General features: G+C 41.3%; 1 protein-coding gene across 1 annotated transcript; it reads left to right on the forward strand.

The window, feature by feature from the left end:
• Nucleotides 1-11545: 11545 nt before the first annotated feature.
• LOC131951966 (T-box transcription factor TBX2-like) lies at nucleotides 11546-24336 on the forward strand. Its single transcript, XM_059314435.1, has 7 exons — nucleotides 11546-11949; nucleotides 17942-18037; nucleotides 18422-18593; nucleotides 20590-20736; nucleotides 21648-21724; nucleotides 22537-22712; nucleotides 23267-24336. The coding sequence occupies exons 1-7, from the start codon at nucleotides 11618-11620 to the stop codon at nucleotides 24334-24336; spliced, it is 2070 nt and encodes a 689-aa protein (XP_059170418.1). The 5' UTR covers nucleotides 11546-11617.
• The last annotated feature ends 707 nt before the right edge of the window (nucleotides 24337-25043 follow it).

Consider the following 25043-nt stretch of genomic DNA (forward strand, 5'->3'; position numbering starts at 1 on the left):
TTATAAATTATCTGTAGTTTAAATTGCATAACTGTTATTCCTTTTACATTTCTAATTTCTAAAGTTGTGAAATGGTCGCTTTTAAAAGGACTCAATGTTCGCAATCGTTTGGATAAATTTCTTTTGCTCGCAAATCTATATTTACATCTATATAACGTCATAGTCATAACACAAACGCCCAAGTAGTGTACCCCAGCCTCTCGCCTACAGAAAACAGCAAGGAATAAATCGTACAAAACTGTATCCACATTTTAAACGCAAACCCAAAATAAGAACACCGTGCTGAATTAAAAGCTACAGCACATTTTTAAAACATCGTAAAACATCCTTTTTTTTTAATCCTCCGTGTCAGATAGATCTGTTTAGCAATCAATTGCCCACCTTTAGAATCTCGCACGAGTAATATCACCTTTTTGTGTTAATAAAACAACCCTTTCGCTTTTGTTGAACATCTCCTCATTTGAAAACCCGACATTTTCACATTCAATAGGAATCGCATTATAAAAACGAAAAAAAAAAATTATTGAAAAAACTCTTGACAAATAAGACAAGAAGAAGAAAACAAGCTGTCGATTTCTGCTTTTTCAGGTACGTGTCCCCTGGTGGCCCCCCGTGGCCCCCCGTGGCCCCCCGTGCCCACTGGATCTAATCAGCGCAGGATGGAGCTGAATTATTGAGAAATGTCATCACTGCCGGTCCCCGCGCTGGGACCCATGGTGACAAAAGGCGAGCCGGCGCATGGGCCATTAGTTTTTAACGTGTTTGGGGCTAAGTCGTGGAGCTGTTCAATGGGCGACTCGGATTTTTCAATCAGGGGCCGGATTTTGTTTTTCTAGTCGGTGTACTAATAGCGGGAGATCATTACTTATGCAAGCACTAGGCGCGTGCCTGCAGTCGCCTCTGGCTCACTGATACTCTCTGTGTATGTATGTATGTATGTGTATGTGTGTGAGTACGTGTATAGGTGCCTACATACCTTACCCAAAGCTGTACTTTTCAGCTTATCAGTTGACTAGAATATTCAAGTAAAAATGTACAGAGGTTCAGTGAGCTGTGAAATTTGATTTTAAAATTTTTGTCTATCTGCTGTAGTCACTGTTATGGTTTTTTTTTTTAATTTCAATTTTTTTTTTATTTATTTTTTACAATTCCCCCCCCCCCCCCCCTTTCCGAATTTTCCATTTTTATATTTGCTGAGTAAAGGGAGAGAATTAGGTTCAGCTCGTGCTATGTGATACATACGTCGGTCTAGGCTGGACCCAGGGTACTCAGCTCCAATGGTTCGTCCTAAAGACAAAAATTTCTTCCTGCGACTGGTGATGTCGTATTGGCCCCAGGGGTGTTCTTGGTGAAGTCAGGGGTGGGGGGGGGGGGGTGATGTGGGGTGTGGGGTGCTAAAGGGTGCCATGCTGGTTAGTGAGGTGGTTCTGGGAGGTGTTTTGAGTGCTAAGTGGGTGTGGCGGTGAGGGGGGGGGGGGGTGCGAGGACTGAGGATATGTGGTTAAACGATGCATGTTTTAATTTTAAATAAAAGATAAGTCAGCAAGGTCTGTTGAGCTACGTGTACAGTTGGTAGAGCGACGAGAATTGTGGATGTGAGCTCAATACAACTTGGATGTCCTGCTTGGTGTACTCACATTGTGTCGTGTTTGTTGTGTACCCGGTGAACTCGCGGGTGAGTAGAGCCCAGCCCCAGGGCAGCTCATCCGGTACGTCTGAAGGTTGAGCTGTTGAAATGGTCTGACCGTTCCGAAAAGTATCAGTTAATGCATGACCTGGAAACGTTTATGTTACTGCTGTCGTTTTTGCTGGTATTTGGGTTTGTGTGGGGGTAGTGGGACAGTGGTTAAATGATGATTGTGGGACGGACTGGAAACCACTAGATTACCAAGTCAAAAACCTCGAGTTCGAATCTGGGTTCAAGTCAGTAGACCGTCCCTGAGTCAACCCAGCCCTGGTTGGTATCTAACTCACGTTAGGGAAAGTAAAGGCGGCCGGGCATAGTGCTGACCACACTCTCTCTTCATATGCCGAGGTAACAGAAACAAGTGAACTCTACTTCACTTGCCCCATGTCAGGTTTGAGAAGGAACTTTATAGAACGTTTGCGTGAGTGGGTGGGGAGATCAGTGGTGTAGGCAGGGTGGTGTAAGGAGAGAGGGGGGGGGTGGGCTGACCCACTCCCGTGGTCATCGCCAAAATTGAAAGCCGTCTGTTGGTGAAGGCAAGCTCCTGTAGCTTTATGTTTACAATCTGAAAATTGTTAATCAAATCCAAACAATTTTATGCTTAATATACGTATATATATATATATATATATATATATATATATATATATATATATATATATATATATATATATATATGTGTGTGTGTGTGTGTGTGTATGCGCTCGTGTGTGTGTGTATATATTTTAAATGTGAGTGTTTGTGTGCTGGTCTGGTTAAGTATGTGTTACACCTGAATATACCACAATGAATTTTCAGCCAACACCGCTACTGCTATCGATTAAACCCAACTCTCATTTAACAATTAACACCCAAATGACCTGGTCACTACGCCTCATCAAGTTCATCAATACCTATGACCGTCATTACCAATGTAAAGTAGCTTTGTATGTAGGTTGCTGGTCAGTTGATACTGCATGCATTTCGGCCACATTTATTTCCTAGCAAAAAATGTGACGTTTTTTCTGTGTTTTTTTCCTATGACTTCCCCCCCCCCTCCCAACCGGTAGAGCGTGATGTCCAACGGAGACTCTAAGAGGTCACCTATCCCGGGGGGGGGGGGGGGGGGCTTCAGCGCCAGCCGCTAACCATGGGAGGGGGAGGGGGGGAGAAGCTCTAAATTAGCACATTGTGAGCTGAATTACATAGTTATATACAGTCAAAGTTAAGACAAAAGGTTTTGCTTTCCTGACTTATCTAATTCGTTCTACATCAATTATTTGACTTCATAATAAAGATGGTTATGGTTCAGTGACTTGTAAAAAGCTGCCCCAACCTTTCCAAAAGAAAAGATGGAGGGGAGGGGGGGGGGCTGTTTAGCTAACATGAATAACTATATATAAATGAGGGGCGGGAAGTGTGTGTGTGAGTAGCATTGAAAGCCCGCCCCCTACCCGTCCCCCCTCCCCCAGCGCCGGGTCACTACCCCTGTGCCAACGTAAAGTGACCACCCAACGTCCAGTGGGGTGTGACTTTTGGTTTATGGTCACTTCCAGATTGGTGCTACATCTGTTTGATTGTGATATCTTCAGTACCGATCTGTCTGGCACTGGTCAGTCTGGCACTGGTCAGCTCAACTGGTCAGTCTGGCACTGGTCAGTCTGGCACTGGTCAGTCTGGCACTGGTCAGCTCAACTGGTCAGTCTGGCACTGGTCAGTCTGGTACTGGTCAGTCTGGCACTGGTCAGTCTGGCACTGGTCAGCTCAACTGGTCAGTCTGGCACTGGTCAGCTCAACTGGTCAGTCTGGCACTGGTCAGTCTGGCACTGGTCAGTCTGGCACTGGTCAGCTCAACTGGTCAGTCTGGCACTGGTCAGTTTGGCACTGGTCAGTCTGGCACTGGTCAGTCTGGCACTGGTCAGTCTGGCACTGGTCAGTCTGGCACTGGTCAGCTCAACTAGGCATTTGTGAGCTGTTAATTAACACCAGGGGTGATAAGGCGTGGGGTGTTTTAATAGCAGGGGAAGTAAGTCGTATCTTTAACAAGTTTAATGGCAGTAGCTTTAACACCCAGCTTCGCTTTATTCGTTTTATATCATGGGCGTGGTGGTGTAATGGTGAAAGGTGGCGTTAGTGTAATCGTGTAAATTTATGTGGTGTAATTGTGTAAATTTTCTATGATTTAATGGTGTAAGGTTTCTGTGGTTTGATGGATAATAATAATATAGTGTCCCACACTTTTCTTTAAAGCATTTTAAATAGTAGTATGTTATTATATATTTAAAGTAAATCATTTATTTTCTCCTTTTTAGTGCATTTATACAAAAAAGCTTGTTATTAAAACTGTTTTATGCACTTTTTTAATGATGTTTGTGTCAAATTTTTATTAAAGATTTTAATGAATTTAAAAAAAAAGTTTGATACATTTATGTATTGTAGTAACTTTTTGACAAATGTACGTGTTGGTTTGACATGCATTTGAATTTCGTAACGGACTTAAAATCCATCCGATTTGGTGATGTCTACTGAAAATAATGAGTGGCCTGTGCGCGGGTGAGTGGTCTCCCATTGACCGGGCCAGTAATTGCACGTGAGGGCGATGTGGCCATACTATCATCTCTCATCAGCGGCTCATTATCTGGCTCATGACCTGCACGGGATCAATACGGGGGCCTGAGATTTCTGCAGGCAAACATCGTTACATCTACGGCTAGAGAGATACGGCGAGACTTAGCGAGATTTGACGAGATCTGGCGAGAGCTGCTGAGAAATAATAAGAGCTGTACACTCACACGTACATGTTTGTGTACACCTACACCTACACCTACACTTACACCTACACCTACACCTACACCCACACCCACACCCACACCCACACCCACACCCACACCCACACCCACACCCACACCCACACCTACCCCTACACCTACACCTACACCTACACCTACACCTACACCTACACCTACACCTACACCTACACCTACACCTACACCTACACCTACACCTACACCTACACCTACACCTACACCTACACCTACACCTACACCTACACCTACACCTACACCTACACTTACACCTACACCTACACCTACACCTACACCTACACCTACACCTACACTTACACCTACACTTACACCTACACCTACACCCACACCCACACCTACACCTACACCAAATCTATAACTGTTCCTGCACACACATCCACATTCATTCACCCATACCCACAGCCACAGCCATAGCCATACCCATACGCCCCCGTACACGTAAGACTGAACATATACATACATGTAAAATACTTTATTTATATAAATACATGAACATATAGACTAGGTAAATTGTATACATGTGTGATGTAACTGTAAAATGGATGTCCTAACAGCCTAACAGCTCTATCTTAAAAGAGCCAGATAATTTTTTTTTTTATTTTAACAATTTTTTTTTTTAAAACCTGACATCTTTCTCAAGGAAGTTGTGACGCCCACACGTGGGATTTAAATACCCTGGAAATTAATCCCGACATGCAATATGCTTAATGGCTGTTGCTGAATGGGGAGAAATCATTTTAATTATTAATCTGAACTGGCTTTTTTTTTTTTTTAATATTTTTTTTCTTACACTGTAAAAATAAATATTCCAACAATTTTAATCCATTCCAAAGCTCTGAAAAATTTCGTTAAAAATTGAAATTAGAGTCGGTTTCTTCAGCCACATAAGTTGAGTGATGTGGGACATGTTAATTACTCGACAGACCATCAGGAGTTGTCGCGCTTGCCACTCCGTTACCCAGCCTTACCTCCCCTTGGCAGAAGACCCAGCCCAAAAAATCCCTCTCACTCACTGTGTCGTCACACCCATCCTCCCGCCCGCGCCGACCAATGGGAAGCGCGGACACAAACACGGTCGGCTCAGTGCCGCCTTCGGCATAGCGTGGAAATAATACGCGTGAATATCGCCACTTGGGTGTCTTCGAGACCTCCCCCACCCCCAATCCCCCCACCCCCGTCCCCCACCACCCATGCTGAATCCCTAAAGCTTGATCACCTCAGCAGGATACCTTTAGCGTGACGAGGTGGGGGCAGGCATGGTTTGTGCGAGGAAAACAAACCGAAATTCCTGGCAAACTACGCAACAACTGCAGAAAGTACCTGGCATATCGCGTCATTATTTATCAGATACCTGCTGTCTTTGACTACACACCAACGTACGTTACCACCATCACTTCTTTGAATATCTGTGAACAAATCACTCACTAGTTTTGTGCCATTCTAGTCCTCGATTTAAAACCTTACGTAACTACAGGTGAGATTTTTTTTTTAATCTTTGAGTTTTAGAAAGTAAAATATAATTGATTAATATTGTGAGTGAAAATAAAATGTGCTTTAGGTAATGATTAGCATTGTGTAGGAAGTTTTTACTAAATGTTTATTTAAGAATACTTGAGTGAGGGTGTATAAGTTGTGTTACTGATCAAGTAATGCATGGATTTAAATTAAATTTAGTGAATTATTTGAAAAAAAACAAAACGTGATGATTTAAAAAGTGTTTAGAATTTAGAATTTGTGTTATTGATCTATAAATTGTGTGAATTATCTAAATTAAAAATAAACCACTTAGAAAAGATAGGTGAATACTCAGTGAATTAAGCTTGGAATAATGAAAAAGTTGTGTTGAGTGATAATTACGTTTGTGAATGATGAGGAAATTATGTGTGTTGAATGAACATTGTGTGAACAGTTAAAAAGTGTGTTATAATTGATGCAGCTCAGTGTAGCAAATGTGTTAGTCTATACTCGATTGCCTAGCTCAAGTCAGAGGGTTTTATTTATAACAAGATCTGTTAGTTCAATGAAAGTATTTGTTAATTTAGTTAAAGATGGTTGTTTGATATTTGTCGTGGGTTTGGTTGTGATTGTATTATGAAAGTTTATTAAATTTAGCTTAATATTGATATTGCTACAAGTTTTTTAAAATTAATGTTACTAAATTTAGTTTAAAATTGATAATTTTACATGATGTTTAAAAATTGTGTCAAATTAGAATAGTTGATTGGTGTCTGTCAAATGCAGGGCTAGTAGAGTAATTTTAAACTTTGTGTGGCAGTTGTCAGGTGTATGTGATGACTGAATAAATGATCTTTGATAGACATGTGATTGTTGAATGATCGTTGATGTACATGTGATGACTGAATGATTTTTATGTGAGTTTATTCTCTGTAAGTCCAGTGATATCTCTAGACTCCTGTAAGTATTTTGTTTATAGCTAAGAGAGCTGGATTGTAAACAAATACCAGCCGAAACAATTGAAATTGATAGCGAACAATCGAATGTGAAATATATTTGACAGAATGTGAAATATAATTGGCAGAATATGAAATATAACAGACAGAATGTGAAATATAACTTGGAGAATTTGAAATATAGCTTACGTAATGTGAAATATTACTGAGAGAATGTGAAATATAAGTGGGAGAATTTGAAATATAACAGAGAATGTGAAATATAACGGACAGAATGTGAAATATAACAGGGAGAATGTGTGAAAACATAACAGAGAATCTAAAATACAACGGTGAGGAATATGAAATAATAGCAATGACACACCGTTTAAAATGTCTACATTTAAAGTTCACCAAAATAATGACGTAAAATCTAAATATGATATGACGTTAGCATACATATCATTCAACCTAATCACTCTAAAGTACAAATCAATAATTTTTATTGATTAAGGGGCTGGGTGAGTTATTTTTATCACTATTCGCCCTTCCCCTTCCCTTTGTCCGCAACCCCGTTCCCCTTCTCCCATCCAACCTTGCGTCATCACACTAACCTGTAGGTCGTCTACAGGAAAAATAGTGGTGTGTGAATTAACGTTACTGTCGTTGTTAGTCTTTACGCGTTTGTTGTTTGCTATGTCGTCATACATCGTATGTCGCTTTAATGGAATAGTGTTGGTCATGGTACGAGTTGTTTGGATCGCTGCTAGGGGTTGCATGGTTTGTCTGTCGGTCACGTATAGTGGTTGTGGAGTTTGTCTATCGGTTGCTGATGGGGTGTCGGTCGGTGATGTTTGGTTGGTGTGTGTTGTTTTACAATGTCTTGTTAAATTGTCAAGTCGTGTAAATAGATTCCCGCATGTTGTACAGAGATGTCCTTGTCGGCGGTGAACAGAGTCGTGATGTCTTGTCAAACCGTCTTTGCGGGTGAACACACGGTTGCATATGTCACACTTGTTACGGCTCATGGCTGGATGGGTGGTAGACTGGGCGGTTTGCATTATTGACGAAGTGTCTAGTAGTTGGATGACTGGGTAGGTCACTGGCTGTAGAATAAAAATAAATACATAAAATAAAATGCATGAAACAAAAATCATACTTAAAACAAATTTAAAAATGAACGTACCTATGGGTTTGAACGCGTAAGCTGAACGTGAAGTTAGCTGTGTGTGGAGATCCGAAATGGTGTAGTTGGATGTAGCTGGAACGTTTGGTTCAGTGGGTGCCTCAGGGATGGGTAGGTAGCTCAATAGGTTCGGTCGATGGTTAGTCTGTCTCGTAGGGTCGGTTGTACACTAAAAGGAATACATATGAATACTTATTTAGATACTTATTTATTTAAAGGGTATTTTAATGGGGTTAGCTCCCTTAAAACAAAAAGTAATATTAACCTTACCTTTAATAGAATAAACACGCACAAAAGATGTGGTCCGTATAGGGTTAGGTGGATGTGATGGTTGGTAAAGCTGGCGTGGGTTTAGTCTCAGGAGTCAACAGAGGTCGCAGGCTGGATAAGTCGCGGTGACGCTTGATTTGAAGTCCGAAGTTGAAGTGATTAGAACACAATTTTCGCGGTCATTTATCCGGTTGAACGGCCTAATTACAGCACCAGCTGTCGCACAACAGCTGTTGCATAATGACCTAAGTGCTTCGCGGAAAGCTACTTAATGTATGTCGTTAATTACCATAACCCGTCAACCGAGCGGGGGTAACTCGGTGAAGCATAACAAAAAAAAATTTAATTAGGTGGGACATCATGCTGTGATGGGCCAGCGGCTGCGATCAATACATTCCCATTAAAACGGGCAGCGGTGAGAAAACTTCGCGGGCGGGTCGATACGTAACAGCTGTGGCTGATCGTTATCTTTAATGGATGTTATTCACAAAGTACACGGCTAGTGTTAGTCTTTTATTTAAAACATACATACATTCAAACAAACCAACAAATTAAACAACAAAGAAAAGAAATATATCAAAGTAATTAAATTAAACAAAAGTAATTAAAATCAAATTACGTAACTAGTTAATAATAATTTAACTAATTATAAAATAAAATAAAATTAAAAAATAAACAAGATAAAAAATAATTAAAAAGTAAACAAATAAGCAAATTACGTAACTCGTTAATAAAAATTAATAAAAATAAGAAATTAAAATTACAAAATTTGAAAAAATTTAAAAAATTAAAATCCAATTACGTAACTCGTTAATAAAAATTACACACTATAAACAAAGTAATTAAATTAAACAACAAGTAAACAAACAAATTAAACAAAATAAAAATACAATCAAAGTAATTAAATTACGTAACTAGGTCAAAAATTAATTAAAATTTTAAAAACTCATTAAATCTAGTTAAAAAAACGCATTAAAATTACGTAACTAGGTCAGTGATGACGTCACAAAGTCACTAATTACGTCACAAGGTCAATGATTACGTCACAAGGTCACCAAAAGGTGACCCACCCTTCACTCCTCCGCCACCCTAGGGTGGGGAGTATTTTACTATATGTCATTGTACATCCACCCTTCGCTCCTCACCCAGCCTCTGCGCCAGGCTGGGAGTATTTTACTATATCTCATTGTACCTACGGCTCCTGCGCCAACCCCAGTTGGCGTAGTATTTTACTATATCTCGTTGTCCCTTCACCCTTCGCTCCTCACCCTGCGATGCGCCAGGCTGGGAGTATTTTACTATATGTCATTGTCCCTTCACCCTTCGCTCCTCCCGAATATTTTACTATATGTCATTGCTCCTCACCCTGCGCTCCTCCGCCAAAAATGCGGTCCAAAAGCGACCTAATATACTACTTATATATTGATATTCTAGTTTTGATGAATCCGAATTCTGAGGATCTATCTATATACTTCTAAAATTCAGATTGTTTACAAGTTGGTATTTATAATTTTAATTTTTGCTTGTTTGTCGTTATTGCAGTCAAGCGGTTCTAATTCATTATTATTAGTTTAACGTTAGCTTTAATAGTTTATTCATTAGTTATTCATATTAGGTTTGAGTTCAGAAAATATGATAAAAAGAAATCAATGTTTTTAAAAGACAAAAACGTGTACGTTGAAGTGTGATTTCTTTTAGATGTGTATAGTGAAGCTGTCTTTTGGTGCAGGTGAGGTAGAGTTCATCTCTTTCTGTGACCTCAGCATATGAAGGGATAGTATGGTCAGCATTATGCTCAGCCTAAATCGGTTTTGAAAAGACAAAAATATGTTGGCTGAGGTGTGAACTTTCTACTTGTTGCGTCTAGCTTTTTGTGATGCTGTGTGACAGGGGGAGAGGGTGGAGGGAGGAAGATAAAAATCTTCAAACAAGCATGACGTCAGTTATGAATGACTCCGAAATCCATAGTTATCCAAACGATAATGGGTGGTCTAGTTAAATCTAAAATAAAGTATTTAGTATTGGTAACGAGTTGGTGGTATAATTTTTGTGAATCGGATTGTTAAGGATTAAATCTAAAACTTATATTATTCAGCATAGATTACAAATTGATGTTATAGCTATGGTAAAGCGGACTTCTAGTGGCTAAATTCAGAAACTCTGAGCATTCAGTTTGGATTATAAATTGATGGGATAGTTTTGGTGAATTGAGATTGGCAAATGACGAAGTTGATGAGTGGGAGTGGATAGTTGACCAGGTAATGGTGTTGGGTTAGGCTTAGATTTGAGTGTACTGATATCAGGAAATGGATAGTATTGATACTTCTACACCTAACTATCCACTACACCAGATAAACACGTTCATATTCTGATTTTTTTAAAATTTAACTTGTGTTGATCATGAACGATTTAAAAATAGTTTTTAACACCTAACCGTTTTGCTTATTATATAGAAAATAGTTGTTGTTTTCTTGTAATATAAGACAATACACTGCTGTGAGAAGTCATAGATTTCATGTTGTGTTTTTGTATTTTCCAATAAAATGAAGTCACGTGATTTGATTATGTACAACTCTACCCCAACTTATAGTTTGATCTACTTCACAGGTGTGAGTTTTGGAATCATCTAGAGAAATGCAAGTGTCAATACAACACTACAATCAGTCATCGTTCACAAATTTGCTGGAACCACATGATGGAACCATTTTTGTGAACGATGACTGATTGTAGTGTTGTATTAAGAAAATTTCACTGTTTACCTAACAGACACCAAGAACTCATTAGACCATCATTTAAAGTACTAAAAACATTAGACGCTCACTTCAAGGACGCAGTGGTAGAATAGTGCATCGGCAACTTAAACGTTACTGTATTACATTAATAAGTAGTGAGGGAAGTTGTCCTATACTAACCCCAAACCCCATACTCGTGTGATACTCTATCTACGTGATCATCTGCCCACGTGATCATTTATCAGATTGATCCTATGTACACGTGCTTGATGCTTAATCCAAGTGATCATTTATCAAAGTGACCTGATACCAAAGTGATCCCACACCCAAGTGACCCTATACCCACGTGATCCTTCAGTCACATCGTGACAAACGTGATCCTGTATATACTGTTATAGAACTGACGTGATCCGTGACTCAACTGACCCTATGGAGTCACGCTGTGCTGTCGACACAAGACAAGGCAGCACCCAGCACCTCCCCCACCAGAGTAGCACCCAGCACCCCACCCCCCACAGAAGCACCCAGCACCTCACCCACCAGTGCTAATGGCCTTCAACCCTTTCATGTACCCCCACCACGCCGAACGTTACGGGATCGAACCCATGCTGGCACAGTCATACTTCTCGTCTCTCGGGACATTTTTCCCCGGGACCTACCCTGACGTCAGCGACCAATCAACGCTCTGTCAGCCATCTTTGTCCAAGATGGCCGACGTGAGACCGGAAATGGTCTCGCCGAACTCGTCACGCCATTTTCGTAGCCTTGAACTTGAGGACGACGGTGTGGCAGACGAACCGGAAGTGGAGCTGGAGGGCAGAGACTTGTGGGAGAAATTCCACGAATTCGAGTCTGAGATGGTTATCACAAAGTCAGGAAGGTAATTATACTTTTGGTGTTGTATTGTTCATTAGGTCATTGTAGGTCTTTCATTAGGTCATTGTCCTGTCAATTAGGTCTTTACGGAGCGTCGAGTAGCCAATGTTTATGGTCTAGTTGGTCATTGCATACGTTTATGCAATAGGTCACAGAGAAAAGATCATTTGGTCACCCTAAATTGTCAACTAGATCCTTGTAAATCCCGTTAGGTCACTTAGACAGCCAGTAGGTCATTAAAAACTGTCCAGTTAGACAGTAAGTCATTAAAAGCTGTCTAGTTACACAGTAGGTTATTAAAAACTGTCAAGTTAGACATCATTGACAATGACAACAGGCCTTCTTAAGTAAATTGTTTGTTTTGTTCTACGTTCTGATGCGTCCAATACAGACCATTGTGTATTGTTCTACACCTTAATATGTATACCACACAAAGCCGCATGCTTGAATTAGGGCCACGCCAAATACGTCTTCTTACATGGCACACATCATGTATGATGTAAGTCTAGCTTACATCACACGTCTAGATTACACCAGACACGCTTACTTCCCCTGCAATGGTCATAGTTGGGTCCATATCCATCCCTAGCGACATACACTATCCATCCCCCATCCACATACAAATAAACATCCTCGACAAAAGCGATCAAAAGAAGCCGTTTTTTTTTGTCTTAACTGATTTTAAAATACAGCAACCACGCTAGGTTGTCCTGTAAATGCTAGGTTGTCCTGTCCAGGCTAGGTTGTCCTGTCCAGGCTAGGTTGTCCTGTCCACGCTAGGTTGTCCTGTCCACGCTAGGTTGTCCTGTCCTCTGGGTGATGACAACATTTTAAGACCCCCCCCCCCCCTTTATATTATAGGGTTGGATGACCCTCTAACTCCTAACAAATTAAAACTCTCCCTTGTTACAGATAATGGGCTAACCCATAACCATATAGCTACTGTCTTGTCATACAACAATTGGGGGTGGAAGGATGGCTTAATTTGACAACAAAGGCTGCCTACAGCCTCAATATGTCCAGACCCCCCCCCCCCCCCTTAACAAATACCTTGTGTGTTAGACTCAGAGGAAAGTCCTCTCCCTTGTCTGGAGTAAGCCAGTGTGTAATTCCCCTTGTCCCCAGTCACGTGATGATAGACCCATCACCCATCATCCCCATCATCTAACCTGTCGTCATCACCATAGAGTAATTAAATACGCCTTGTTGTTGTTGAGCCCATCTTCAGCCCCCAACAACGCCCTCGTCTTTTGTTCACGTGACCCAGCAAGACGCACCCCCACGGGCGACGGGCGGACATTACCGGAAATTGACGAAACAACAACTCGCCCGAAGGTAGCGGCTGGAGCAGACGATTGGGCTGCCGGTTGCCGTGACACTGATACCTGTCGGCTGACGACAGACGACTCGTTAGGCAATAATCATTAGAAGACAATGTCGGGCAATAAATCAGAGAGTTAATTAAAGAAATCTTGAGGCGTGTGGTGGTGGTGGTGGTTGTGGTGGTGGTGGTGGTGGTGGTGGTGTCATTGGAGTCTAAAGTACAGATAGCTAGAAGCCTGGTTTATGGACAACCGCCATATTGCGATCCTATCATTGGATGAAATTGGTCGTTTGAACATCCATCGTAATATCCACGCGACTTGATCCATGCTAATGTCTAGACCACCAATTAAAATTTTTTATTTCAATATGAACCTTACCTAAGTCAAATTGTTTCAATATGGATCTCATCTTTCTAGTTCAAATTGTTTTAATATGGACATTACCTATCTAAGTCCAGTTATTTCGATACACACCTTATCTATATAAGTGCAGTTGTTTCAATATGGACCTTACCTAAGTCAAATTATTTCAATATGGACCTTACCTATGTCCATTTGTTTCAATATGGACCTCATCTTTCAATGTCAAATTGTTTCAATATGGACCTTACCTATCTAAGTCCAGTTGTTTCAATATGAACCTCACTAATCTTTCGATACGCACCATATCTACATAAGTGCAGTTGTTTCAAAATGAACCTTACCTATCTATGTCAAATTGTTTCAATATGAACCTTACAAATATAAGTGCAGTAGTTACAATACGCACCTTAATTAAGTCCTGTTGTTTAAATATGGACCTTCCAAATATAAGTGCAGTAGTTACAACACCACTTTACCTATAACCGACCCATTGTTTTCAAACATATTGATGTTATCATCACCATTGACCTTGACACTACAGTAGACAGATGAGTATCTAACTTTTCTTTGTGTCCGCATTAGGTCTCAATGTCTGACCCGCTAGACAATTATACAACCCTACACAACAGTACATCGCTTTGTATTGTTTTATTTTCCTTGTTTTGTCCAACAATGCTTTTGGTAAAAGTGCTTTTAACTTTCATTGTCTAGTCATCGGGGCATAACTATATTTGCTGATAGATTTTTTTTATTTCACGTGAAACGTTTAAGTATTTCTGTGTGGTATTGTGTGGTTTGTGTGGTTTGCAGATGGAGGTCGTATGCTAGAGCCCCGATGGTGGGGCCTCATGGTGAGCCCTGGGGGTGCTGTGTGTGTAGCAACCGGTGAACGGCAAAGGTCTCGCCTGAAAGTGTCCACAAAGATGCCATTAAGTCACCACGGGTTTTAATTCCACGCCCGCCGACTGCTGTAATTGCATGTTTTTGGTGCTCAGGTACCGAACCTGTAGAAATATTGACAGGGAAAAATTATTCTGGGAATTCTGAGCCGAAAGGAAATCATATTGTAGTCATGACGCAAGTGAATTGAATGAAAAGTTGGCTTTTAAGTTGAAAGAGAGATGCGAGGCTTTGAGACAACGCATGGGCGATCTCCGGGACGCTTGGCTGGTTCGCTGGGGAGTTTGTTGAGCTGTTCGTGGGCTTGGTTCTCGTTTGCTGTGGCACCAGAGGTGGGGTAGAGAGGGAGGGGGCTCTATGGGTACTGGAGGCACGGGATTGTCTAAGGAGGGAGGGAAGTAGGAGGGAGGGACGGAGTGACGGACGGACGTTGCAGATTTGAGATATACGGGTAGGTGGATACAGAAGTAGGGAAGAGTTGAGACCCTGATGCTCTGTAGGATAAAACGACGCCATCAAACCAAACACAGATCATCATCTGGTAGACGGGGTCTCTGGGCATCATGCCTTAGGGTCCCCCGGGGGGGGAGTCGACTGTTTCAACACGAGAAAGGCTGGGGGGGGGGGGAGAAGGACGGGGCGCTTAGCACGAAGTTAAAACAAAACATTGTGATGATCAAACACGTTGATTTCAATAACACCGTGGGCGGCCTGTGGGAGGTTGGTGAACTATCGCCAGGTAATTTGTTGACCTATGCCATGTTTCTTTGTATCTCAAACTCCCAGTAACATATCGTTATATCTAGCGGGTTACCGAACTCACGTGGGCCAATACGAACAAATCTCACGGGTCATCGCTCACTCACAGTCCGATTCTCACATGGGTCACCACCCATGTGTCACCACTCATGGGTCACCACTCATGGGTCACCACTCATGTGTCACTACTCATGTGTCACCAATCACCCCTCATGTGTCACCACTCACCAGTCACCACTCACGGGTCACGACTCATAGGTCACCACACATGGGTCACCACTCAAGTGTCAACCACTTATGGGTCACCACTCATAGGTCACCACTCAAGTGTCACCACTCATGGGTCACCACTCATGGGTCACCACTCATGGTTCACCACACACGGGTCACCACTCAGCCTCCGATGCCAACATGTCACCTGATCACACGTACATGAGCAGTCTACCATGGATCACTAACCCCAGTCCGCCATATTTGCTCTGGAATCGGAAGTACATTCTCGTTAAAATCATTCGATAACGACACTAATGCTTTTAATTCGAATTAATTAACGTTTTCATTAGACCGTTAATCCGCTTGAAGATTTATCCAAGGCCCGTAATCCCAGATAAACACGGGAGAAAACACTAGTGTTGGTTGAAGATTTGAGATAACCAACTAGGAACGAAGCCGTCGGCTTAGTTGGGTTTTGTTCCTACGCCGTTATCGCCGGGTGAAAACCTTGATCTCACTGACGACATTTTTTGTGTGTATGAGATGAAAATCGCCAAATGTTTTTCATCCCACGCTAAATCTGTTTAGTAATCACCAAAGCTGTTTGAATGCTGATACACGGTTTGTTTGAGGCAAGGGAGGTAAACACGACTGATATCAGGAACAACAACTCATTTTGAAGAACAAAAGAATGTAATTAGGTTCTGTTTGTAGGTGGTTTTGATGTGCTTGTTTGAATAGATACCAAAATGCCACGTGATCAATTACGTCACTTCCTATGTCGCTAATTTTTTTAGACAATTTTCCTCTTCAAATATGCTGCTAGCTTGTCAGATTTCTAGCACACCGTAAGATTTCCATCAATGGTTACAAATGTCTAACTCGGCATTGATGAGAATATCCATTATATAAGCCTTATTTCATGGATTACAATACAAGCTTTAGAACAGCAACTTGAATTGTTTATTGAAAATACACGGCAAATGGGTATAATGGTTGGTGACTTTCAACCACAAGGGCAGACTGTTTTAAATAAAAAAATACAAACCATGGTAACAGAAATGAATGAGATTGACAAACTTCGTACTCAAATTCTGGATGTACAAGTACCCCTTGAAGTATTTGACTATATTGATCAGGGTAGAAATCCTAACCTTTACGCCAAAGACTGCTTAGAAAAAGCTTTGGCCAAAAATGAGCAAGTAAAGGGGAAAACTGATAATTTGAAGAGGTTTAAAGCTATGCTGCTGCTTGAATTGTCTAAAGTGTTTCCATCTGAAATGGATATGTACAGAGCTTTAAAGCAAGGCAGGGGCCCAACATAAATTTCAAGCATTCAGAAATTATACTAATGTTTATAAAACTTGATATTTCCTGACAACAACCCTTGGAGATTTTCAGTGAAGTTACTTGACCAGAAGTTTTGAGTGAACATTCACTCCATAACGAACACACTATGGACTCTGGTATGGTTATTTCTCCTCAGGTCCCATGCACATTCTTTTCTTATTGTCAAATATTTACATTGCTTGTTCACACCAATGTGTAACTCAAGACTCAGTCAGTCCTCTAATTTGATATTTAATGAATACTTGTTTGTAAAGACCTGTTTTATTGAATTGTCATATACATTTCATATTTGGTTGAATGACTGTACAATTGAAAATAAATATATTAAATGTTAAAAAAAAAAAAAAAATGTTGTTTAAAAATCTAGCAAAGTTCAGTCATTATTTTTTTCCTGTCACGTCCGCGATGATATAGACAAACATAATAAGAATTAACTGTGGAGGGTTTTAATAAAAAAATAATAGTACAAGCACACACCCCGAACATTTTATTTGTTTGGACATGCCGCTATAAAGCGGCTGTTTTAAAAAGATTTTTTTTTCAGTACTTTAAAATGTTTAATACAATAGAGTTGCAAGACTAAAAACTATTGCGCACCAAATGAACATGTAAATCAGTGTTTCTTCCAGACTTTTTTCTCCGGGGGGGGGGGGGGGGGGGGGGGCACTTGAAATCTTCGGGGGGGGGGGGGGCGGTAAACTTTCTTCGGGGGGGGGGGGGGGGGGGCGGACACTGTTAAAAGTATATATTTTCTATATAAATTATATAAATTTCATTTCGTTCGGAGGGGCGGTAAAAATTTTTCGAAGAGATGCCTGGAAGAAACTCTGATGTAAAAGCGTGTGTAATAATGCGATAAATAGTAGCACCCCCCCCCACCTACTTTATTTAGTAAATTTTAAGAAAGTTATAAGGCATCCAATTAAGTTAAATTTGATGTCAGATTGCATTGTCACCGGGTCTTGACCCACGTGTCAAGTTTGAAGCGAATCGGTCAGTTAAAAGTGCTCGAAATTTCGTTCGGCAGTTTCGATATGACTCATTATACACCAACAGGGGAATGTAACATCTTATTATACACTACAGGCGAATGTTCCCTCCCTTCAAGGCGAAGATATCTGGACTTGACAAAAAGGCCAAGTATATTCTCTTGCTGGACATAGTTTGTGTGGACGATTGTAGGTAAGTCTGTTTGTTGGTAAGTCTGTTTGTATGTAAGTCTGTCTTCGGTTGTTGGTAAGTCTGTTTGTGGCTGTAAGTCTGTGGTTGTAGATAAATCTGTTTGTAAGTCTGTTTGTAGATGTAAGTTTGTTTTTGGTTGTTGGTAAGTCTGTGTTTGTTGGTAAGTCTGATTGTTACGAGATCACAAGTAAAATGATCACACGTAGCGAAAAAAAGTTAACGAAAAAAAAAAAACAACGAAAACACATTTAGTGAAAATATACGCAAAAACTCAATCAAATACAAGTTGCGAAAATACAATTTTAAAAAACAGAATAAACGAAAATACAACTAGCCAAATCTCCAATCATAAAAACACAACAAACAAAAACCTAATGACCGCAGGTACAAGTTCCATAATGGCAAGTGGATCGTGGCCGGCAAAGCTGACCCTGAGATGCCCAAACGGATGTACATCCACCCCGACTCCCCCTGCACGGGCGAGCAGTGGATGCAGAAGGTGGTCAGGTTTCACAAGCTCAAGCTGACCAACAACATCTCGGACAAGCACGGATTCGTAAGTTTTTTTTTTTTTAATTAGTAAATAGTTTAGTAATTGATTTGTTCGTTTATATTGTTTTTAACAGTAACTTGTTGGTTGAATTTTGGGAATAAACAGGTCTATATTTCAGAGCAGTTTCTGCTATGTAGCATGTGCCAATTTGTAAAGTAAAGATTCCATAGGGACCCACTGGGCTGATAAAGTTAGTTTATGTGTCCAAAACCTCGGCAGAAGAAGCGATGGTGTGGTCAGCACAATGCCCAGCCGCCTTGAGTTTCCCTTCAGGTACCAATCAGAACTTGGTAGACTCAGGGACGTCATACTGTCACAAGTCCGAAACGAGAACCGAACTCGAGACTTTCGGGCTAGCAGTCAAATATTGACTATTTAAAACAGGCAAATTTACAACACATACACACTCTCTCACACACACACTGCACAATATATATATATATGTATATATATATATATATATATATATATATATATATATATATATATATATATATATATATATATATATATATATATATATATATATATATTATGAGCATTGTTGGATGGCAAAGAATGTCAACTGACAGTAGACCGAGAAGCCCCCCCCCCCCCCCCCCCCCATTAACTCAGCCTGACCAGAGCATATAGCTGCCGTTACACCAAAACGTGAATTAATTGTATCAGAGTTATCGCCAGAGTAAAGTGTTCGGCCTAATCAGACCATCCCAACAAACAAACAACCGTGCTAGGCACCAACAACCCTTGTCGCTCCCCCAGAGCTGGTCGCCCCCACTCCCCCCGTGGACAGAAGCCATATTTTAACCCCATGCTAACGAATGACTGGGTCTGGAAGATTAACCCTTTGACCCCTGCAGGTGTTCGTCTCCCAGTTTTTCGCTCTACACTCGGCCAAACTTGTCGCGAATAAATCGCAGCCGTTACGCGATGCTGGTTAGATCCTGCACTAGTCATTAACCCTTTACAACCTAGAGCAAGTAAATTAACAACCCCACGTCGCGAAAGGGTTAACAGTTTAAGGCGAACACACATTTTTAACCCGAACAAATGTGGAAATGTGTGTGAATCCCGCGTACCATTAATAGCAATGTGTTGCTTCAGAACGATTTTTTGTTTGGTGAAATTGGGTGACAAATGGTTGGCTAAGTGCCTGAAGACAACACAGTTCCTCGACATAAAATATTCATTATTAAAGCTTTGGTACAGGTGTTTAATTGCGTTTAATTGCTTTTTTATAACTTCATCAGCAGGCAGATGTAAAAGCCGGAATAAAATATTTAGAACTGATAGTAACATTTCACAGAGGTCTAGATTTGAAGAAAAAAAAATCGGTTAACATTATTTTATCAATTAATGAATTTTCTTTGAAATCGAGGTTATTATTTATATGGCTCCAAGACTGTTGTCAAAGTTCCTATGGTCTAATATTGAACAATTAGTAAATACAGATTATGTTCTTAGTGTTGACTACCCTGAGAAATAAAGAAACGAAAGCTTGGTTTAAAAATAATGGCACCGTAAATGTTTAATGATTTGATTACATTTATTTTGCGGCCACAATTTTGTTTTTACAAATCAACAATATTTTTAAAAAAAACAGCTATGTCCAATCGAAATCGAGATTATACAAATTTAATACATTTTACTAACACCAAACGATGTTAAAAACAATAATATTTGATGAACCTTTCGAGAGCACCACCAACTTCTAAAATCCCCTTCCCGACTTTGTGCAATAGTCGATGGATCTGAACAGATCTGATCAGAATAAACTCCCATCAGCTGGACATGGCTTTGATCTCACAATCTCAGCACACCTCGCTATCAAAACAACAGAGAAAACTCACCCTGAAGTACCTTTAAACCCGTGTTACCGGAAGACTCCCCAGTGAGGGGTACCTTTACACCCATGTTGCGGGAAGACTCCTCCCCCCCCCATCCTCTGAGGGGTACCTTTACACCAGAGTTGACCTAAGAATCTGCCTTTACTCTGCAGACGATTCTGAATTCCATGCACAAGTACCAGCCCCGCCTCCATCTTGTACGAGCAGACGATATCCTGAAGATTCCCTACAGCCCGTTCAGGACGTTCGTCTTCAAGGAGACCGTCTTCATCGCAGTCACAGCTTACCAGAACGAGAAGGTGGGCTGGGCTGCTTTATAGGGGGGGGGGTCAGTCTAAAGGGGATATATAGGGGGGGGTCATCGCGGTCACAGCTTACCAGAACGAGAAGGTGGGCTGGGCTGCTTTATAGGGGGGGGGGGGTCAGTCTAAAGGGGATATATAGGGGGGGGGGTCATCGCAGTCACAGCTTACCAGAACGAGAAGGTGGGCTGGGCTGCTTTATAGGGGGGGGGGGTCAGTCTAAAGGGGATATATAGGGGGGGGGGGGTCATCGCAGTCACAGCTTACCAGAACGGAAGGTAAGCTGGGCAGCTTTATAGAGGGGGGGGGGGTCAGTCTAAAGGGGATATATAGGGGGGGGGGTCATCGCGGTCACAGCTTACCAGAACGGAAGGTAAGCTGGGCAGCTTTATAGAGGGGGGGGGGGCATATCTTAGGCGTCAGTCTAAAGGGGGATATATAGGGGGTAATAATTGTAGCGTCAGTCTAAAGGGGGATATATGGGGGAGGGCGGGTCTTACCTTAGGCGTCACTCTAAAGGGAGATATATGGGGGGTCATTCCATAGGCGTCAGCCTCAATTGGGATATATAGGGGGATTGGGGTCATACCTTAGGCATCAGTCTAAAAAGGGGTATTGGAGGTCATATTTGTAGCGTCAGTCTAAAGGGGGATATATAGGGAGTCGTTTCTTAGGCGTCGGTCTGAAGGGGGATATAGGGGCATACTTGTCGCGTCAACCTGAGTAGGTTAAACTGGTGAAAAAATATCGGGGGTTACTCAATAGAGGTCTATCTAGGTAGTCAATAAGATTTGTGGCTAACTAGAAAGTAAACTATAGAGGTAATCTTCACATTGTTTAATATGTATTGATCAAAGGCTGTTTTCGAATATTAACATTTTTATATTTTATACTGATTCTGTCGCTAGGTAACCCAGCTAAAAATAGACCATAACCCATTCGCCAAGGGTTTCCGGGACTCGTGTGGGGGAAAGCGAGAGAAAAAGTAAGTCTCGTTTTTTGGTGACTTCCCTTGGTTTTGTGGTGACGTCCCCTTGGTTTTGTGGTGTCGCCCCTTGGTTTTGTGGTGTCGCCCCCTTGGTTTTGTGGTGTCGCCCCCTTGGTTTTGTGGTGTCGTCCCTTGGTTTTGTGGTGTCGTCCCTTGGTTTTGTGGTGTCGCCCCCTTGGTTTTGTGGTGACTTCCCCCTTGTTTTGTGGTGTCGTCCCTTGGTTTTGTGGTGACGTCTCCCTGGTTTTGTGGTGACTTCCCCCTTGTTTTGTGGTGTCGTCCCTTGGTTTTGTGGTGACGTCTCCCTGGTTTTGTGGTGACTTCTCCCTTGTTTTGTGGTGTTGGTTTTGTGGTGACGTCCCCTTAATTTTGTGGTGACGTCCCCTTGGTTTTGTGGTGACGTCCCCTTGGTTTTGTGGCCATATTTAATGTTTATGTTATTGTTTTCATATGTTCGTAACCTCTCAGTTAATTTGCAAAACTCACTGACATGTCCAGTCATCAAAACACTGACATAACCACCCACAATGACACTGACAAAATACTAATTATGGCACTTGCTAGCTGACATTGGGGAATTGAAACACTTTCCTTAGAACAATGACAATATAACGTTTCTACTAAAATCATCACGATGTTGAATCCACTCCTAAATAAAATCATCACGATGTTGAATCCACCCCTAAATAAAATCATCACGATGTTGCCTGACATCACGATGTTGCCTGACATCACGATGTTGCCTGACATCACGATGTTGCCTGACATCACGATGTTGCCTGACATCACCATCTCACCTTGACTTTCAGACGGTTCACCATCAGCTCCTACTACGGCCGGGACCTGTCACGTGACACGACGGCACCAGCTACGTCACGACCCCCAGCCGCTGGTCAGTCAAACGTAACCAGCAACACGGCTGATGTGTCTGAAACTGGAAGTGACGTGGAGTCAGAGAACGACCTGAGTGACCCCACCAGTAAAGGTATATTTCTTTTCAAACGTGTGTACAGTTCTAATTATATAATAGAAATTTACATAAAAGTCAACTTGGGCGCAACGTGATCTAAAGCCAGCTAGACGTGAGCTGGCTGCAGCTAAAAGTTGGGTGCATTTGGCTAAATTTGAGCTCAGATTATGCTGACTTAGCCAAATAGTAACTAAGTGTAAGGTTAAATGTAAGCTAAATGTAAGCTAAATGTAAAATTACTTTCTTTATTCCTTTAACGCAGAATTGATTATAAAAAAAAAAATATCTAGCAACATGTTAAATATGAAAAGAGTCACTTCTGCTTGACGGCTGCAGTTTCTTTATTTTCGTCTTTTCTAGAAATTGTTTGCCGTGTTTCATTTCTTTTATGATTAGTTTCTCAACTTTATGGATAGGCTTTATCTAATGATAACCCAGTTATTATCATCACCCACCAATAATCAATACAAATACTGCAGTATGCATGTGATGTATTGTACATCAATACTTTTGCAATTTGTTCAAATCTTGTTAACTTGATGACTTCCATTTTCCAACTCTACACCCAGGCGATCCCTATACACAAACACATCACAGACAGAACTTTCAGAGTCCCATGGGAATGCCAACTGGAAGGTCGACAGATAAGACTAGTGTCACGTTACAGGAAACAGTTTTTGACAAGTCTAAAGACAAATCTTGTGACACGCTCACAGAAAAACCAAGTGACAAGTGTAAAGACAAATCGTATGATAAGTTTCAAGAAAATGACAAGAGTAAAGGTCGTCTGTTTGTTGGTGTGTCTGAAGATGACCATAAAAATGACGACGTGAAGGTTAATAAAGGAGGAGATAGAATCTCATTCAGAAAACGCCAGGAATCCCCTGACTCCACCACCCACAGAACCCACACATCTGCCCACACACACACCCACACGACTGTGACGTCATCATCGTCCGGCAGACTTCCGGTGGAGGAGATCAACACCAAACCACAGACGTCTCTATCGTTTCCGGTCAGCGCCATGTTGAACTCAAACTCTACTCTCCCCCATCCGAGCGGTACTCTCCCCCATCCCAGTGGCGCCGCTCCTCTCTCAAACTCCCAGCCACTCTCCAGCCAACGCTCCACCCTCAGGGAAACAGCCAACCCCCTACAGCAGATGTACAGAACAGCCAACCCGTTACAGCAGCTGTACAGAACAGCCAACCCCTTACAACAGCTTTACCTTCAAGCTGCCCAGATGGACTTTAGCCGGCATTTTTCCGGTCACCCCCAACTCGAGCCGGACTTCTCCTCCCTGCTGACCTCGCACCTCTCCCTCCTTAGCTCCCACTTTCTCCGACAGAGCCTCAACGCTTACGGCTCCCATCTGACGGACATGCCGCCATTTTATGACTCCCACGCCCAGAGCCGGCCCGTATACAGCTCCGACTACAGCTTGCATCACTTGCTAGCCCAACATTCGCCCTCGTCATCTGCCACGTCATCTACCACGTCATCATACACGTCACACGTGGAAGCTTCGAGATGCCGGAAGAGGAAACACACGATTCAGATGCTTCTGTCCCACAGGAGAAGTAGGTCAAGGTCTTCATCGAGGTCAAGGTCTGCGTCTCCGAGTACAGACGGAAATTAATGTATTCATTTGTTGATGTACGTACATTTTTAAATAAAAATACAATTAGTTGGGTAAACGACGCGCATTAAAATTTTGAAATAAAGTTTTAAAACACTCTTGAAATGTAAGATATGTAAGATATAATGTAAGATATAATTAAGTCTTAATTTTGGTATATTTCAATATTGTATAATTATCTTTAATATATTACTTTCCATGCATTGGTAAGATATGTCAATTATTTCACTGAGCTCGAATTCGGCTGTAATGAGTAGCCTACCTGGCATACGGAAGACAGGCTTGAAGAAGCATTAGCTCCACCATCTCCACATGAACATATTTGAACTTGTCATCATAGTTTTTAAGTTTTGGATCGACACTGTCTGTGTTGTGTATGTTGTGTATCTATGTTTCATAGATGGTTCTAGAAGATGACAGAGATTGGTTTAGGCTGTGTGAGGAATATTTTCTATAGGAAACGGACCCATATTTCATAGCTCTCCACGCAGTCACAATATTGCATTTTTGTTTATTTTGTTTTGTCACTTGTTTCAATAAAATAAAAAGTTTTAAGACATTTTATTTTATTTTATTTTACAGTCAGAGAAAGTATTTTGTTTTGTTCATTTAAGGTTTATACTTATAGATCTACACACACTTTATTCATGTTTTTGTGCAATATTTTGTTTCATTAATATCATCTTATACAAGAAGATTGTAAAATA

The sequence above is a fragment of the Physella acuta genome, unplaced genomic scaffold (genome assembly GCF_028476545.2).
Source record: "Physella acuta isolate Inbredline_101_S28 unplaced genomic scaffold, ASM2847654v3 ptg000841l, whole genome shotgun sequence".
Taxonomy (NCBI): Eukaryota; Metazoa; Mollusca; class Gastropoda; family Physidae; genus Physella; species Physella acuta.

Coding starts and splice junctions, on each gene's coding strand:
- LOC131951966 (XM_059314435.1), top strand. CDS start 11,618: ATGGCCTTCAACCCTTTCATGTACCCCCACCACGCCGAACGTTACGGG. Junction 20,737..21,647: donor CAGCTTACCAGAACGAGAAG/GTGGGCTGGGCT, acceptor TTCTGTCGCTAG/GTAACCCAGCTAAAAATAGA. Junction 21,725..22,536: donor GGGGGAAAGCGAGAGAAAAA/GTAAGTCTCGTT, acceptor CTTGACTTTCAG/ACGGTTCACCATCAGCTCCT.